We start from the raw sequence: 16612 nt of genomic DNA on the forward strand, positions 1-16612 counted from the left end.
TCAAACAAGAACTTGGTGAACACAGTCAGATAAATACATGGTTTAACTGTATGGCCAACATTCTTTTATTTTATAGCTGATTGACAATGAAAGCCTATCAAACACTCATTTGGGTGGCCTAGGTATTCTTGGTCGTGCCTGAGCCTGAAGGGGATAGATGGTTGAACTTATTTTGCCTGATATCAAACCCATTCAAGTATCTTGGGTTTGGAAGTTCAGTTTTGAGCTTCAGCACTAGTGGCTTTGTGTTCCACTCGGAGACACCATGAAGAAAGCAGAGTAGGAGGAGAGAAAACTATTCAATAAAAAAATGGGGTAAAAGAGGGGACAGAGAATAGACCACATGCAAAACAGAAAGGGGGAATGTGAGAAAAGGAAGAAAGAACAAAATAGAAAAAAATTCAAATAAGAAAATAAATCCTGGGTCCCATCTTCTTGTGGTGTTATGTGTCTGCTTTGTACTTCACTGCCAGCAGAATCTAGCCATGGAGCCGGGGAAATCAGCCCCTGAAGAAGCAGCCAAATGCAGGGTGATCCTCCATAGTTGTAAAGCTGGCCTGTTGTTTCCTAAGCCACAGCCCTCCTTGATTCTGACACAGATAGGTAGGGGCCAGTGCTGAGGGTCAGGCTGTAGAGTGAAATGATCTTGGGGGGGGGGGGGGTGCCATCGTGTCATACTGCCTGGCTGAAGAAGCAGGAAATGGGGACAGAAACCACAGGTACATTATTTAGCAAGGAAGGGGTTGCATAGGTTATCTATCTTCAGCTGAAATGCTGTGACACCCTCTGGCAGTAAAATGAAGAAATACAAGTGAATGAAAAACTGCCTTGTTCTAAATCTTTCAGATGAAATGTAACTAACCAGCTCCTTCTTCATTTTAGAAGTAAGTATTATGGCCCCGCTGTCAAAAACAAGAGAACTGAGGGCTTGTCCACATGAGTATGTTGCTCTGGTTTAACTTAAATTGTTTTTTTAATTGATGTAGTTAAACCAGTGCAAACCCCTGTGTGGACACTCTTATTTCAGTTTTAAGAACAGCTTGTAGCAGTTTAGCCTAAACTGATTCCTAATTTACTTCATTTAAACGGAAATAAGCCTTCTCCGCTGGCTTTAACTAAAGAGGTTTAAAGTAACACCTTTAGTTAAACCCATGCAACTTTCTCATTTAGACATGGTGGTTGGCATATTAAAAGCTGAATCCTTGAAAGTACTGATTGCTGTCAACTCCCATTGAAATCAAAATGAAAAAAGAAGTCACTGGGACTTCATCAGTGTCAGTGGAAGTGGAAGGTGCTCAGCATGTTGCAGGAGTGGGCCCTGTGTGAATTACTTAAAGCCACATAGTAAGTCAGTTGATATACAGATTAATAAAACAAGCAGTGCTGACCCCCACATTCATCTTTACAACCTGGTCATCGGCGTGATAAACTTCTCCCAGATTCGTTCAGTTGTTCTCATTTGATCTAGCTTTAAACCATTTCATTAATAAGAAACTCTTACTCAGACATCAAAGAATGCCAGCATTTAAAAAAAACATATACACATTTTCTAAAGGAAAATTTTCATTTTGAGGATACCAAAAATAGATATAGCCTTCTCCAAAGTTAAGCTTGTAATAGATCCCAGTTACTAGCTCTGTGTTTCATTTTCGTAAGCAAATGCAGAATCTGTTTATAACTATTTCTTTTTGTAGTCAAAAGTCACATCAAAGTAATTTCCTTTTTTCTTGCTTGGGCATAATCCACCCATCCAATAGAAAGGAGAGTGAATAGCTGTGTCTAGTTAGCATAAAAAACCAAACACAGCTCTCAAAATTCAGGAAAGCAGGTAATGATATTTCATAATGTAAATGTGCCTATACCAGGCATGTTCTAAATTGCGGACAGTTATTGGACCGGGAAGCTCAGGTAGATTAAATATGTTTGCAAAGATTTTCTGTAATTTTACATTGGACACAGGTAGTTTTGCATTTGCCAATTTGTCATTGCTTGCTTGGGTTATCAGTAAGATTCAGGGCAATTCTGTATTTCACATTCAGCATCTTAAACGATGCAGTTGAATGACTCTAGCCTTGCCTCTAATGACAATCTGACATATGTAACATTTAAATGTAACATGAGGGCTCTTCCGCCAGCATTGTAAATTAGGCATGCTCTTGTGCAGCCCTTATTTGCACCAGGCTGGGCAGTTCTGAATTAGGGAGCTGGCTCCCTGCAGCTCCCACTCAGATGTAGAGGAGAAACAGGAGAGTAAAATTCTGCCTACCAGAAAAACTGAATATAAGGAGCATGAAATACTTGAAAGAAAAAGCACAACCATGTATTTGATACATGCACCCTGAGATTTTTTTGGATGGAAGCCAGATACACAACAATTTGAAATTGAGAAAGATGCAAAAGATGTCATGAGGTCCTGAGCCGCAGTGTCTACAATATACTTCTTGACCCACTGGACCAGTTTAAGAATTAATTGCTGAGAACGATAATTAATTTGGTCATATAAGCCAAACCAAATAAATAAAACCTGGAGACAAAGGGAATACATGATGAACAGATCTGCTTTTTAGCCACAGTGCACACCTGTGAAATCCTTTGCCATTGCAAAGCATAATAACAATCAGGGCCGGCTTTAGGTTTTTTTGCCGCCCCAAGCAAAAAAAATTTTGGCTGCCCCCCATCCCAGCCCTGGGCTCCTAGCTGCACCCCCCCTGCCGCCCAAACCCTGGGCTCTCCCCCACCACCCGCACCCCCCTGCTACCCCAGCTCTGGGCTCCCCCCTATCCCCCCACCATTACCTTCCCCCCCACACCTCCTGCTGCCCCAGCCCTGGGCTCTCCCCCCCCCACCTGCATCCTCCTTCTGCCACAGGCCTGGGTCACTGGTAACTCGCTCCCAGGGCAGGTCATTCAGAGGAATTTTAGATGTGCACACAACACAGACAGGTTTGGTTCCCATATGGTTACAGAACTGCAGTAAAGTGGAACAATTTTCAGCTTGTGTGATTGGAGGATATCTGGATGCATATTACAAGATTGTCCTCCATAAATGAGGAAAAGTTGAGGTGCCTTTATTATTCTTTTGTTCCACTCTTTCTTTCTATGGGGAATTTGCCAATGCAATATCACTGTCTTCCTTTTAAACAAACAGACAAACAAACAAACAAAAAGGCAATGGCTGTTGAAAATAGCAATTCCAGTCCTAATAACCACTGGGAAGCATTTCTTGCTCCATTTTAACCTACTTTTTCTACAGCAAGTTACAGTGGATCAGTATATTTGATTTGGGAGAAATGAAGTAACAGCTGCCCAAACTGAGCTTGAGCACTCCTGAATTTTGAGGTGTTCAAATCTGGAAGGCAGGTGCTGAGGGGGGAGCCTGTGGCTCCGCAGGGAAGCACGCAGCATGTATGCAGCAGCGTGTCTGACACGCTGGTCTGAGTGGCACGGTAAGGGGGTTGGGGGGTTGGAGAAGGGGTGTGGGGTTCTGTGGGGGCAGTCAAGGGACAAGGAGCAGGGGGGGTTGCATGGGGTGGAGGTTCGGGGGGACAGTCAGGGGCAGGGAGAATGGGGGGTTAGATGGGTCAGGGGTTCAGGGGGGCAGTCAGGGGACAGGCAGCAGTTGGATAGGCATGGGAGTCCCAGGGGTTTGTCAGGGGACAGGTAGGGGATGGGGTCCTAAGGAGGAAGTTGGGGGGGGTCTCAGGAGGGGACAGTTGGGGACAAGGAGAAGGGAGGCTTAGATAGGGGGTGGGGTCCTGGGAGGGGGCAATCAGCGGACAAGGACCAGTGGGGCTTAGATAGGGGGTGGGGGTCTGGGGGGCAGTTAGGGGCAGGGGTCCCAGGAGGGGGTGATCAGGGGACAGAGAGCAGGGGGGTTGGATGGGTTGGGGTTTCTGTGGGGGGCAGTCGGAGGGAGTGGATGGTGGCAGGGTGGGGCTATCCTCCCTCCCCGTGGAGTGTCCTATTTTTTGAATGTTAAAATATGGTATCCCTGCCCTTTCCAGTGCAGCTCTCCATTCACAGCAGGCTGCAGCATGAGGTCTCAGCTACCTCCCTCCCTCCCCCTCTTTCCTGTTGGTAGTGGCCAAGGGAATGCTGGGAAATGTAGTTCTTTCCCTGCGCCAGGGCTGGCTCTATAGGCAGGGAGCTAACCAAGGAACTACAGCTCCCAGGGCCCCCTGCTGGTTCTCAGCTCCCATGCTGGATCCCTGCTGCCCCTGCAAATGGGCTGCCCCAAGTACGTGCTTGCTTTGCTGGTGCCTAGAGCCGCCCCTGATAACAATGATAGTGCTCAGCATTTTAGGGCTGAAACTTGCAAGGTTCTGAGTAGTCCTATGAGGTGCTGAGCACCCTCAGCTCCAACTGACTGCAGTGGGGGTGAAAGGAGCTCAGCCCCTTGCAGATGAGCACAGCATCTCACAGAATCAAACCAATAGTACACTCCATAGGAAGATCTCAAAACCCTTTACAAATATTTACGAGTTAAGCTTTGCCACACCCCTGTGAGGAAGGCAGAAGTGATAGCATATGAACTGCAGTAGTCTCTGTCCTTAGATATCTGGAATATTTGAAGATGTTGTGTTATAAAGAGGAAAAAAAATAGCTAAGATCAGATTGTACTCCTCAAATCCATGCATGGAGGGGCCTTCCTGCACATAGGCCTCACCCTCCCACTCAGAAAGGGGAGGTGCCCCATAGCGCAATCCCACCCCTATGTGGAACCTCACAGGGAGTCCGCTGTGGGGTCAGAAATTGTGGCAGATGGGAAGAGGGTGAGCACTGGGCAGGTCTGTGATCTGATTCAGGCTGAACACAGACCTCTTCCAGACTGCTCTACCGAAAGCCGTTTTTGTATTTCGTGAACATTAAACTGTCTTACCTGAAAATAATCAAAATGGCTGCAAAGAGACTCTTCTTTTATTTGTGGCAATGAATGAAAAGGCTGATGCCTTTTCTTGTCCGTTCAGTGTACAGGGAGAAAGAATAGCCAGGGTAGGCTGCCAGGGTGCTTATCAGCAACCAAAGTCCCTGTATTAGTTTAATTCCGTCCCCTCTTTTTATGATATGTAAAATGATACAAAACTGTCTGGTTTTGGTTATACTCTTCTATTGTCCTGGAGCAGTTAAAGTTATTGTAGATAAATTGAAAGATATAATTGATTTGTTGGATTTTTGGGACAAATAATACACAACAAAATCTCAACTTCCCATCCCAAGCATCAGGTTTTGCTATTGTTATGTCTGTCTCAATCCAGTCAACCAATCAAAACTAAGTGGATCAGAACAACAAAAAATGAACCTAGATAAAAACCACATAATTCCTAGCTTCAGTCTCCAACTCTAGCTGCAACTGACTGCCACATGACAAGGTTTCTACACCAGTGGTTCTCAACCTTTCCAGACTACTGTACCCCTTTCAGGAGTCGATTTGTCTTGTGTACCCCCAAGTTTCACCTCACTTAAAAATTACTTGCTTACAAAATCAGAAATAAAAGTACAAAAGTGTCACAGCACACTGTTATTGCAAAATTGCTTATTTTCTCATTTTGACCTTATAATTATAAAATAAATTGATTGGAATATAAATGTTGTACTTACATTTCAGTGTATAGTATATAGTATAGTATAGAGCAGTATAAACATGTCATTGTATGAAATTTTAGTTTGTACTGACTTCGCTAGTGCTTTTTATGTAGCCTGTTGTAAAACTAGGCAAATATCTAGATGACTTGATGTACCCCCTGGAAGACCTCTATGAACCCCCAGGGATACACGTATCCCTGGTTGAGAACTACTGTTCTACACCTTAAAGGTTCAGTAACTAAACCCAGCCTTTCCCCCGCTTTTCTCCTTGCTCTTTGCCATTTCAAAAGAACGCTTGGTAGTTTGGCTATGAGAGAATCATGATGTACAAGGAAGAAGCATTGAAGAAGCCAGTCATGTAACATCCTTCTGTGCAAATGGATTATTCAAACATTTCTCAAAACCACAATTTTCCCAGCATGATCTTGGCACCTTTTAAACAGTGGATCCAATTTATTCATTATTTTGGGATGATGGTTAGTTTAATCATGACAGAAATGTCTTTGCTATGTAGCCAAGGCTTCTCCTTTTCACGTTTTATCCCAGTTTTTAGATTGAAGACTTTTTAGGCTGTAAGCTCATCGGGGCAGGAACTATGTTTTCTTTGTGCGTGGAACCTCCCTAGTACATTATATGTGCTACTGCAATCTAAGTAAATAAAAATGAAACCACATACAAATCCATTTGCTGTTTAGGAGATAACATAATGCTTTCCTATATTTTGAATTTATCTGTGGATTACTTCAATTGTAAACTTTGTGGGCCATCTTGTGGGGGTTGAGGGTGTGTGTGTGTGCGCATTACCTAACACAAAGGAGTTCCAATGCCTGATTGTGTATCCCTCAGTATGAATAAATAATAAGAGGCCCCACAACTCTTAAAACTCTAGACTCTACAACTTCCTTCTCCCCTCTTACTTTTCCCTCCCATAGACTAATAGTTGGAGAGAAAGAAAAATCAAAACTAAAATCCTTGTAAGAAAGTAGATTCCCCTTTATCATTAGTCTGTCTAAAGCTCTTCTCCTAATTAATTCTGCCAGAATTATATAAGTGGAAACGAGATATAGAACAGTCCTTTGAGAGATTAACTAATGCAATTTATCAAATGGAATTCTGGGATTTATCTCTGGTGTGTACATGTCTCAAACTTGCAGCTAATCATATTAATGAAAGGAGCAGAGGACTAATTTGTAACTGAAAGACAAATTCAGGAAATGCTGTTATTTTTGACTAAATTTTAAAATGTGCATGTGCCAGACTTCGTTGGCAGTTTAAGGCCTCTAGTTGCGGGTGGGATACTGGGAAGAATTTAGGTTATTGGATTGATGCACAGCCATAACAGCCTAAACCAGTAGAGTTGACCACTCCTCAGACATAGTGTCCAACAACAGTCGGAATGAATTGAGTATTTTCATCCAACAGCTTTCTGGAAACATAGTTCACCTTCAAGAAAACAAAATAATCCCCAGTAAGGGAGGGATGGTTGAGGAGACCTGCAGAAATACAACATCTCCTGATATTCTACAAGTCTACAATATTTGGAGGCAGCATGTGAGATGGAGATAGGGTGTGCACAGATGAATCAGCAGCAAAGAGATCTCTGCCTCCAGTGCAGCCCTGAGTTGCTCCCTTGGTGTTTCAGTATTGGAAAGGCAAGTTAACACTGAGGGAGGGTTGAAGGTAAAAAAGATATAGACATGAACACCGTATGCATCTCCCTTAGCAAGCCTGTCAAGCAGATAGAGTGACCTGGTGCTGTGCTATAGAGGGTGAGTGTGTGATGGAATGGAGAAGTGAGAACTTCTTTATGCAGCCAGATGTTGAGGGGTCAAGTCGAAAAACCCACCGTAATTTGTTGAGGTAGGTCAATTAATGTAAATGGGGGAGATTCAGACTTTTGTATCTTCAGGGCAGTTCCTCCTCTCACATCATCATTTTAAAGTTACAGGCAGTAACCCAGAGATAAAACACTGTAATATTATCATAGGTCAGGGCAACTGCTCAGCTGCGGGGGTCTGAGTCTGAGGGAAGTCCAGATACACATGAGCTGGGTGGATGGGGGAGCAGTTCCCCGTACAGTGACCCCTCCCCCCTGCTTCCTGCCCCCATTGCTCCTCAGCTGCGGGGAGGGGGGAGGAGGAGGGGTCACTGTACAGGGAGCTGCTCCTCCATCCACCCAGCCTGTATGTCTTTTCAAATAAATCTGTCTAGCAAAAAAAGTAAATCATTATATCTTATACTTACTCATTAATAAGGAAGAGCGGAGTAAGCATCTGTTCCTTTTATTCTCTTAGCTCTTCCAAGAAGTGTCTTATTTAAATTGATATGACAAAGGCTTTTTATAATAAAGACTCTTTTTTTTAAAACTTTGTTTCTCTATATCAGCAACCTTTCAGAAGTGGTGTGCCAAGTCTTCATTTATTCACTCTAATTTAAAGTTTCGCGCGCCAGTCATACATTTTAACATTTTTAGAAGGTCTCTTTCTATAAGTCTATAATATATAACTAAACTATTGTTGTATGTAAAGTAAATAAGGTTTTTAAAATGTTTAAGAAGCTTCATTTAAAATTAAATTAAAATGCAGAGCCCCCCCACCCCCTGACCGGTGGCCAGGACCCAGGCAGTGTGAATGCCACTGAAAATCAGCTCACGTGCCGCCTTCGGCTGGCATGCCATAGGTTGCCTACCCCTGCTCTATACTCACTGTTTATAATCCTATTTCCACCTTTGCTTTCATTCAGTGATTTCTGGTACTCATCTCTGAAAGCTAATCCCATTTTGTAATTTCTTCATATCACACACCATGCCCTCATCTTACATTACACACATGTTGTTGACACAATTGCAGCACCTTGTAATGCAAAATAACATTGTTGCATTGACTGATGACCTTCTCTTGACATTGATGAAGACCAGGTGTTAATGTTGATATTATTAGATCTCCCAGCTGCTTTCATTCCAGTCAGTGATGAAGTGTTGACATGATTGCAGTCTGTGCTGGGGGTGGACAGGGCCACTCTTCAGTGGCTTTGTGCCTTTGTCGCTGACAGCTCCCAGAGGATAATGTTGGGCCCTTGCTCTTCTACTTGGAGAGTTCCAATAGACTACCACAATGATCATCTCTGTTTTTATTTCCTAAGACAGTTAATAACTAGATGTGGGTTGAAGTGTTTTTCAATATGCTGGTGACGCCCAGTTTTATAGCTATATCTTGCCCAACGCAGAATGTGGCCAAGTGTCTTTCCCAGTGTCTGGGTGAGAATGAGTCATGGATGACTTAGACTCAGTCTGGATAAGACAGGTGATTATGGTGGTTGGGGGAGCAACTGGATGAGTTGAAGGAGGCTATATCAGCGCCCACTCTGATTGAAGGTATTTGGCCATCAAGTGTAACCACAGTTGACATTTTGGTGGGGTCTACATCTAAACCAACAGCAGCATTGACTTGGACTGCTTTTTCTGTCTCCATCTGGCTGAGAGGCTGTGACCTTTCCTTTCGGATGTGGGCTGTGCTATTGCCATCTGCTCCTCGATCACCTCTAGAATGGGCTGCAACAATGGACTCTATGGGACTACATCTTAAATCCATTCAGACACTGAAACTGATGCACAGTGGGATAGCTTGCTTGTTCAGTGTAATCTCCTGCCATGAGCACGTGATGCCAGTGCTCTGGGATCTGCTGGCTGCTTATTGGCTTCAGGGTGGAATTTAAGGTGTTGGTTCTGACATTTAAAGATCTAAATGGCCTAGGACCTGCCTATCAGAGATTGTCTCTATCCCTGTGCCATTCTGCTGCAGCCAAGATTGGCTGGGGCTTCTTTGGCAGATAAGAGATGTTGCTGCTGGCACAAAGCTCTCCGTGTGTTCCTCTGTTCTGGCATCCACTCCCCTCCCACTCAACCCCACCAACCCAAAACTAGCTGTTGACCTTCAGGGCATACAGCAAAATCCTTTGTTTAAGAGAGGTTTTTAGGGAGGGCTAAGGCAGTTGAGGCTTTTTTGGGAACGTGCTGGGTTGGGAGATTAAGATTTCCATGGAGTATTGTGTCCAGTTCTGGGTGCACATTTCAGGAAAGATGTGGACAAATTGGAGAAAGTCCAAAAAGCAACAACATTGATTAAAGGTCTAGAAAACATGATCTATGAGGGAAGACTGAAAAAATTGGGCTTGTTTAGTTTGGAGAGGAGAAGACTGAAAGGGGACATGATAACAGTTTTCAAGTACATAAAAGGTTGTTACAAGGAGGAGGGAGAAAAATTGTTCTTCTTAACCTCTGAGGATAGGACAAGAAGCTTAAAGGCTTAAATTGCAGCAAGGGCAGTTTAGGTTGGACATTAGGAAAAAAATTCCTAACTGTCAGAGTGGTTAAGCACTAGAATAAATTGCCTAGTGAGGTTGTGGAATCTCCATCATTGGGGATTTTTAAGAGCAGGTTGGACAAACACCTGTCAGGGATGGTTTAGATAATACTTAGTACTGCCTTGAGTGCAGGGGACTGGACTCGATGACCCTTCCAGTTCTATGATTCTATGGCATACTGCAGTACAAAATATAAATAATCATGATGGTTTGTGACTGGTGGGTGGAATCTGGAAGGAGATGTGCTCTTTCAGTTTTGTAATGATTTTTTCATTGCCGTTTTCAGTTAAAGTCACTGATGCCTAGAGACCAGGATTAGCATGCTTTTATGTTACTCACATCCAAATAAGTAACTAGTGTCCATGCAACCTTTCTAATACTAAAACAACTACAGGAGAGTCGAAAGGGGTAGTTTCTCTGCACATACTTGTTTAACATGCTGTTCTAATGTAATCTATTTTTCCTCTCCTCAGTCCTACACTTACTATGGCACACAGAAATCTGACAGGTAGCTGTAATGTCAACTGTGGATGCAAAATTCATGAGTACGAGCCTGTCTGTGGATCAGATGGAATAACATACTTCAATCCATGTCTGGCCGGCTGCATCAATGGTGGAAATCATAGCACAGGGGTGAGTGTATAACAAACCCATCCAAAATGATGTAAATCTGTACTGTGGGGCCAAAGATCAGCAGATCTGGGCTAGAGTGGATAGGTACAGAAAGGGGGAGTGTACCAGATCCAAGGCACGCTTCTTCCTAGCTTCAGAGAATCTTACCCACAAGTGCCCCGTGTGCATGAATTTCTCCATGTTTCAAGATGGTATGAACACCAGCTGTCCATGGTATCATCCCAGCCTTCAGCAATGTGGGACTTTTGAGCATAAGTTAACACTAACTATATCCGCAAAAAGAACAGGAGTACTTGTGGCACCTTAGAGACTAACAAATTTATTAGAGCATAAGCACACATACAGAGAGCATAAACAGGTGGGAGTTGTCTTACCAACTCTGAGAGGCCAATTAAGTAAGAGAAAAAAAACTTTTGAAGTGATAATCAAGATAGCCCAGTACAGACAGTTTGATTATCACTTCAAAAGTTTTTTTTCTCTTACTTAATTGGCCTCTCAGAGTTGGTAAGACAACTCCCACCTGTTTATGCTCTCTGTATGTGTGTATATATATCTCCTCAATATTTATTCCACTCTGTATGCATCCGAAGAAGTGGGCTGTAATCCACGAAAGCTTATGCTCTAATAAATTTGTTAGTCTCTAAGGTGCCACAAGTACTCCTGTTCTTTTTGCAAATATAGACTAACACGGCTGCTACTCTGAAACTAACTATATTGACATTAACTTACACCGAGTGAACCACCTCCAACAAAAGGGATGATTTGGAAATGACCATGGGACCATGGCACTTGTAGGAATTGTATTCCACCGGGGCAGGGTGGCGGGGAGGCTGGGTTTGCAGCACAAGCACAGAGTGTCTGCATAGATGGCCTAGGCCTCTGCTCATGTTCTACATTCACTGGGTTGTAGAAGCTGAATGCTTCTTTGGGGGTTGCCTGGTCACAGATTGAAAAATACAAAGGAAACTTGGTGACTGGAAACTTAGTTTCTGGGCCAGTGCACAGGAGAACTGGTGAGGAGTAGAATCTGTCCCTGTTGTCAACAGAATGCTTTGGGCTACCAAAAACCCAAGGCTTTGGAATTCATTCAGTATTACACACAGAAGAGAACGTAAGACCAAACATTTCTATAAAGTATTGTCTGTTAAAGCGGAATAAAGAGAAAAGATATTTCATTACATGTCACACTCTTGCCTTACACATTTATGCCCAGTCAGTGAAACATGAGAATTGTCAGTCCCAGGACGATAATTTGATATTTTGTTTTGACAGAACAGTTCTGAAGTTGAAGGTCCATATAATCATTGCATCCAGGGCAGATAAAATTGAAAGCTTCCTTTTACAAGATATTGCGAGGTGGAGGGGAAACAACTTTTTGGTAACCAACTGCTATAGGCACGATTCACAATAGCCACTATATGTGTAGTTAACTTTAGGCACATTCTTAAGTCACATTGGTTTCAGTGGGTCTTAAGTATATGGTTAAGTGCTTTGCTGAATACAGTTCATAGTTCTGACCTTTGCTGCTTTTCACATACTATTAAAATAGACCTGTTAATTCACTTAATCATGAGGAACTTTGAGAATGCTTACCTCTCACCATGAATTTCAAGTGGGTTAAACAAGCTATTCACTGCAATAAATGATACTAAGAAAATGTCCATTATGACATCAAGTTTATGTGAAAAAAGTAGTATATGATCATGTAATTAAAGACTGTATAATAATGCATACACACAAGGGGGATAAATTAAGGTTGTACAGTCATCCTTAATTCTGGCATTTCCTAACTTTTGATTACTTTATTTTGCAACCTTAACAATATTCTTTTAACATGGGGTGTGTGTGTGTTCGTGTGTGTAAAATTCCCTGTTTTTGAAGAAAGTTTTATTCCATCCTTCCATAGTGACACCCACATGGATCATCAGCAGAGCTGAAAACTTTAGATCCATCAAAAAGACCTCTGCCACTCAGAGATGACTCATGTCTGCTGATACTAGGAGGGCACAATGTAAAGGAAGGGGCATGTGACTACCCCACATAGCGCCTCTCGGAGGAACCTTCCAGCCCCACCTCCTAAGTCAGAGCAGCCAATCCCGCCAGCTCTTGGAGGGCTGGGGCCACAGGAGTGGGACACATATGACTCTGGGCCAGTCCCCCCTCCCCCACATCTGGCCTGGGGCTGCCACACTCCTCTTGCCAGAATTCTTGCCTGCTGGGGGGCACTCTTTCCTCCTCCCGTTGTGCCTCCCCCCGGTACATTTTCGGCTTGCTCAGCCTGGGTGGGGAGCAGAGGGGGCGGTATGGAGTCGCTTCGCATGCCAGCTGATAGTGGCCACTCCTCTGTGCAGCATGGAGAGCCCGGCTGGGGGTGGCAGCAGCCTGCCCCCTCAGCAACCCGCCCAGGCCTGGCTACCAGGAACAAAGTCCGAGCGAGCCGGAGCGTCCCCATCCTCCGCACAATCCAGGCTCTGGAGGGGAATGTGTTCCAGTGGGCAGACTTCTGCGCATTCCCCCACAAACTTGACCTCTTCTACTTCATTTCCTGCAATCTGTCCCTGAACTGTCACTTTCCTGATGCTGACTCCTTGTCCAAGCCCCATTCTCCTTGCCACATAGTACCCTTCTTCTCTCCTCAGGCTTTTCATCTCATCCTGCTCTCCTTGACAGACAGTTTTATTTCCCCTCTCCCCCCTCTACTTCACCCTGTACTCGCTCCCAGTTCTAATCTCCCTCTTCGGTCTTCCTCCTCCCGTCTCTTTGCATCTTCCCCTCCCTAGCTCCTTGTCCAAGTCTCCCCATACACTCCCTGTACTCCTCAGCTCCTTGTCAGATCTGTTTCCACCCTCCCACCCCCCGCTGGTTCCTCATCCCAGTCTCCAACCTCCTCCAGCTCAGCATTCACTTTCAGTATCCTTTTTCATTTCCCTGACCAGCTCCCAGTCCCAGACTCTCTGCTTTCATTTCCAGTGCCTAGCCCCAGCCCAAAGTAGCCAGAGCAACCATGACAGGGAAAGCCCAGCATTACCTCTGTAGTCCTCGGCTGGAGACTGCTCAGTCGCTCTATGGGGAAGGCACATGTGTAATCTGGTCAAGGAAGGTGTGAGGGGATGGACCATGCTGAATGAAGACGTACTCTTCGGAGATTTTTCAACTGTGATTTTGAACTGCAAACTGCGATATTTCAAAGCTTTATCACTTGGTGAGATCCGGGTGGATTTTTACAGGGAGGCCAGAAGACATACCCCTCACACAAAGGCCACATCCCTGCCAAATTTCAAATCCCGTCTTCAAAAGCATGGGGACACTAGAACTGTTCAGAGAAAAGATCACAGGAATGTTTAATGTGGGCAACACATATTTTTCCCTCGCCTCATTCTCAGAAATGGCTAAACCAATTTGGCTGAGAGTTGCCAAAAAATCCAGCCTGAAGCAGACAGCATGGGAAGTTTCAGTACAAAGAGTTAAAGTTTGGCAATGTTATAAGTGACTTATGGGAAGTGTCAAGCAAACTTAATAATAGGAGCATTATCCCCAGCCCTGCCTAAAACTAGGATAATCTCTTAAGCACAGAACTCCTTTTTAAGTGGTAGTTCTTCACTACAGCTATGTGGTAAATATTGCACATTGTCTTGGTTGAAGGGGCAAAAATCTTAATTGCAATATTTTATGTTTCTCCTCTTTGCTTCTCTCAGGTAAGAAATTATACTGAATGTGCCTGTGTCCAAAGCCGCCAAGTTATCACTCCACCAACTGTGGGCCAGCGCGGTCAGCTCAGGGTGGTTATTGTCAAAACATACCTGAATGAGAATGGCTATGCTGTTTCTGGGAAGTGTGATCGGACCTGCAGTACACTTATCCCATTCCTAATATTTCTGTTCATAGTTACCCTTATAACAGCATGTGCCCAGCCATCGGCAATCATAGTGACACTCAGGTAAGAATCTAGCTGTATACCTATCTAGATACAAATATTATACCTATCAGTACAGTGTTTGTATCACATAAGAGAGACTGTTGGCCAGACCCACAGCAGGTGTAAAGCAGTGCAACTCTATTAAAGTCAACAGAGTTATGCCCATTTACACTTGTTAAGGATTTGATCCCTTATACCGTAACTCCTTGCTTAATGGAGTTATGTTCCTGAAAAATGCGACTTTAAGCGAAATGATGTTAAGCGAATCCAGTTCCCCCATAAGAATGACTGTAAATGGGGGGGTTAGGTTCCAGGGACATTTTTTTCACCAGACAAAAGACTATATTATAGTATACACACACACATAGTATACATTTTAAACAAACAATTTAATACTGTACACAGCAATGATAATTGTAAAGCTTGGTTGAGGTGGTGACGTCAGAGGGTGGAAGAGGGAGGGATATTTCCCAGGGAATGCCTTACTGCTAAATGCACTCGGCTGGGCCCTCAAGGGTTAACACATTGTTGTTAGTGTAGCCTCACATTCTACAAGGCAGCACAAATGGAGGGAGGGGAGACAGCAAGCAGGAGGCTCCTGGGAGCAGCACATGGCAATGAGGGGAGGGACAGCTGAACTGTCCCTTCCGGCAGCCCTGAGCTCAGGGCGGTGGGGTTGGGTGGGCTGGCACTCAGGGCAGTTCGGCTGGGGCTCCTCCAGCTGCAGTGGGTGGGTAGGGGGGCCTCAGGGCTTCAGCAGGTGAGGGGGGTGGAAGGGGTGGGGTAGGGGTAGGGCCTCAGGTGGAAGGGGCAGGGCTGGGGGGACTAGTCTCCCCAAAAAGGGGGTTCATGCACCACTCATGCCTCTGCCCTACAACAACTAAATATCATGGCGGGGGGGGGATATCAGATTTTATGGTCCGTGGTGCATTTTTCATGGCCGTGAATTTGATAGGGCACTACCTATAAAATGATGATGTATATACCTTGTGAGACAAGAAATGTCCAGCAGACACAGCACAAAGAGAAAAATGTAAAAAAACCAAAACTCAAACTGGTTAGATTTTTCAGGTCTGGCGCAGGAAAAAATCTTAATATTTGGCTCATCTAGATGTCAGCCCAGAATGGATATTGTTCAAAATATCAAGAGGAGCTTGTACTCATCTATTTGTCTATTAATTTCTTGAAACTTTTAACTCAGCCCTACATTATACCTTTTCCTGGGTCTGCCTCCCCCCGCAAGAGCTTTGAATGGTAATGGTAAAGACAAGTAATTATTGTCTTGATTAAAAGGATGTATATTTAAAATATCACTTTCTGTAAAGAAACTTAAATCAGAGTTTTAAAGAAAGCGAAGTCTTCCTCTAACCGTGGGATGCAGGTCACTTGCTTGGATCATCTGGCTATATCTCACTTAATCACTTCCCTGCCATTTCAGGGGACTTAGGCATTGGTGCATCTCAGTCTCTGCATGTGGTACACATAGTTTAGTCTCCTGAGGGCTGTAATTGTTTGGTTTAATTCTGGTTGTTGGGCTTAGTATGGGGTTGGCTGGGTGATATTTAGGGGCCTGTGGTACACAGGAGGTTAGACTCCATAGATGATCTGATGGGCCCTTCTGGCCTTAAACTCTATGAAAAACCATGATGTGGTCTTATATTAACACAATTGAACAGACATAGTGTTGGTAGACCAATATTTCAGTTTTAGAAACAGAGAAGAGGGAGAAATTGAAGGAACGCAAATTTTTTTAGCATGTTTTGCAAAGCTCATGCCTACTTTCAACAGATCCTAGGGACAGAAAGAATTAGTGTTAAACACAGTGAGGGTTAATGCAGTGTCAGGTATGGTGCTATATTATCAGTATGTGTTTCTCCTAGTGACTGAAATTAAAATTGTCCTGGTAAGTATTTACAAACTGTTCAAAGTTACAGTCCAGCTACATTTACACATGTACATGTCAGCTTCCATGAGACATCGTCAACGGAATGAAGAATGTGGGAAAATAGAAGGCAGCTTCCCTGTGACCAAATGCCTCTTCTTCTCTCATCCCAAACATGAAATATTAGAAACCAAAGCCTAAATTAAGCCTCTCATATTTACAGTTTAATCTCAGGCT

The 16612-nt window shown here is 43.9% G+C and overlaps 1 protein-coding gene across 3 annotated transcripts in view; it reads left to right on the forward strand.

Moving 5' to 3' along the window:
- Positions 1 to 16612, forward strand: part of SLCO5A1 (solute carrier organic anion transporter family member 5A1) — a 126244-nt gene that overhangs the window by 93801 nt on the left and 15831 nt on the right. For all 3 annotated transcript variants that reach the window (XR_008444074.1, XM_054020528.1, XM_054020529.1), the window contains 2 exons: positions 10418 to 10577; positions 14273 to 14514. Coding sequence is in view for 2 of the 3 variants with exons in the window: in XM_054020528.1 (XP_053876503.1) it covers positions 10418 to 10577; positions 14273 to 14514 (402 nt within the window). In the remaining variant the exon portion in view is untranslated. The remainder of the gene's footprint in view (positions 1 to 10417; positions 10578 to 14272; positions 14515 to 16612) is intronic.

This window comes from Malaclemys terrapin, chromosome 2, assembly GCF_027887155.1.
Source record: "Malaclemys terrapin pileata isolate rMalTer1 chromosome 2, rMalTer1.hap1, whole genome shotgun sequence".
NCBI classification, from domain to species: Eukaryota; Metazoa; Chordata; order Testudines; family Emydidae; genus Malaclemys; species Malaclemys terrapin.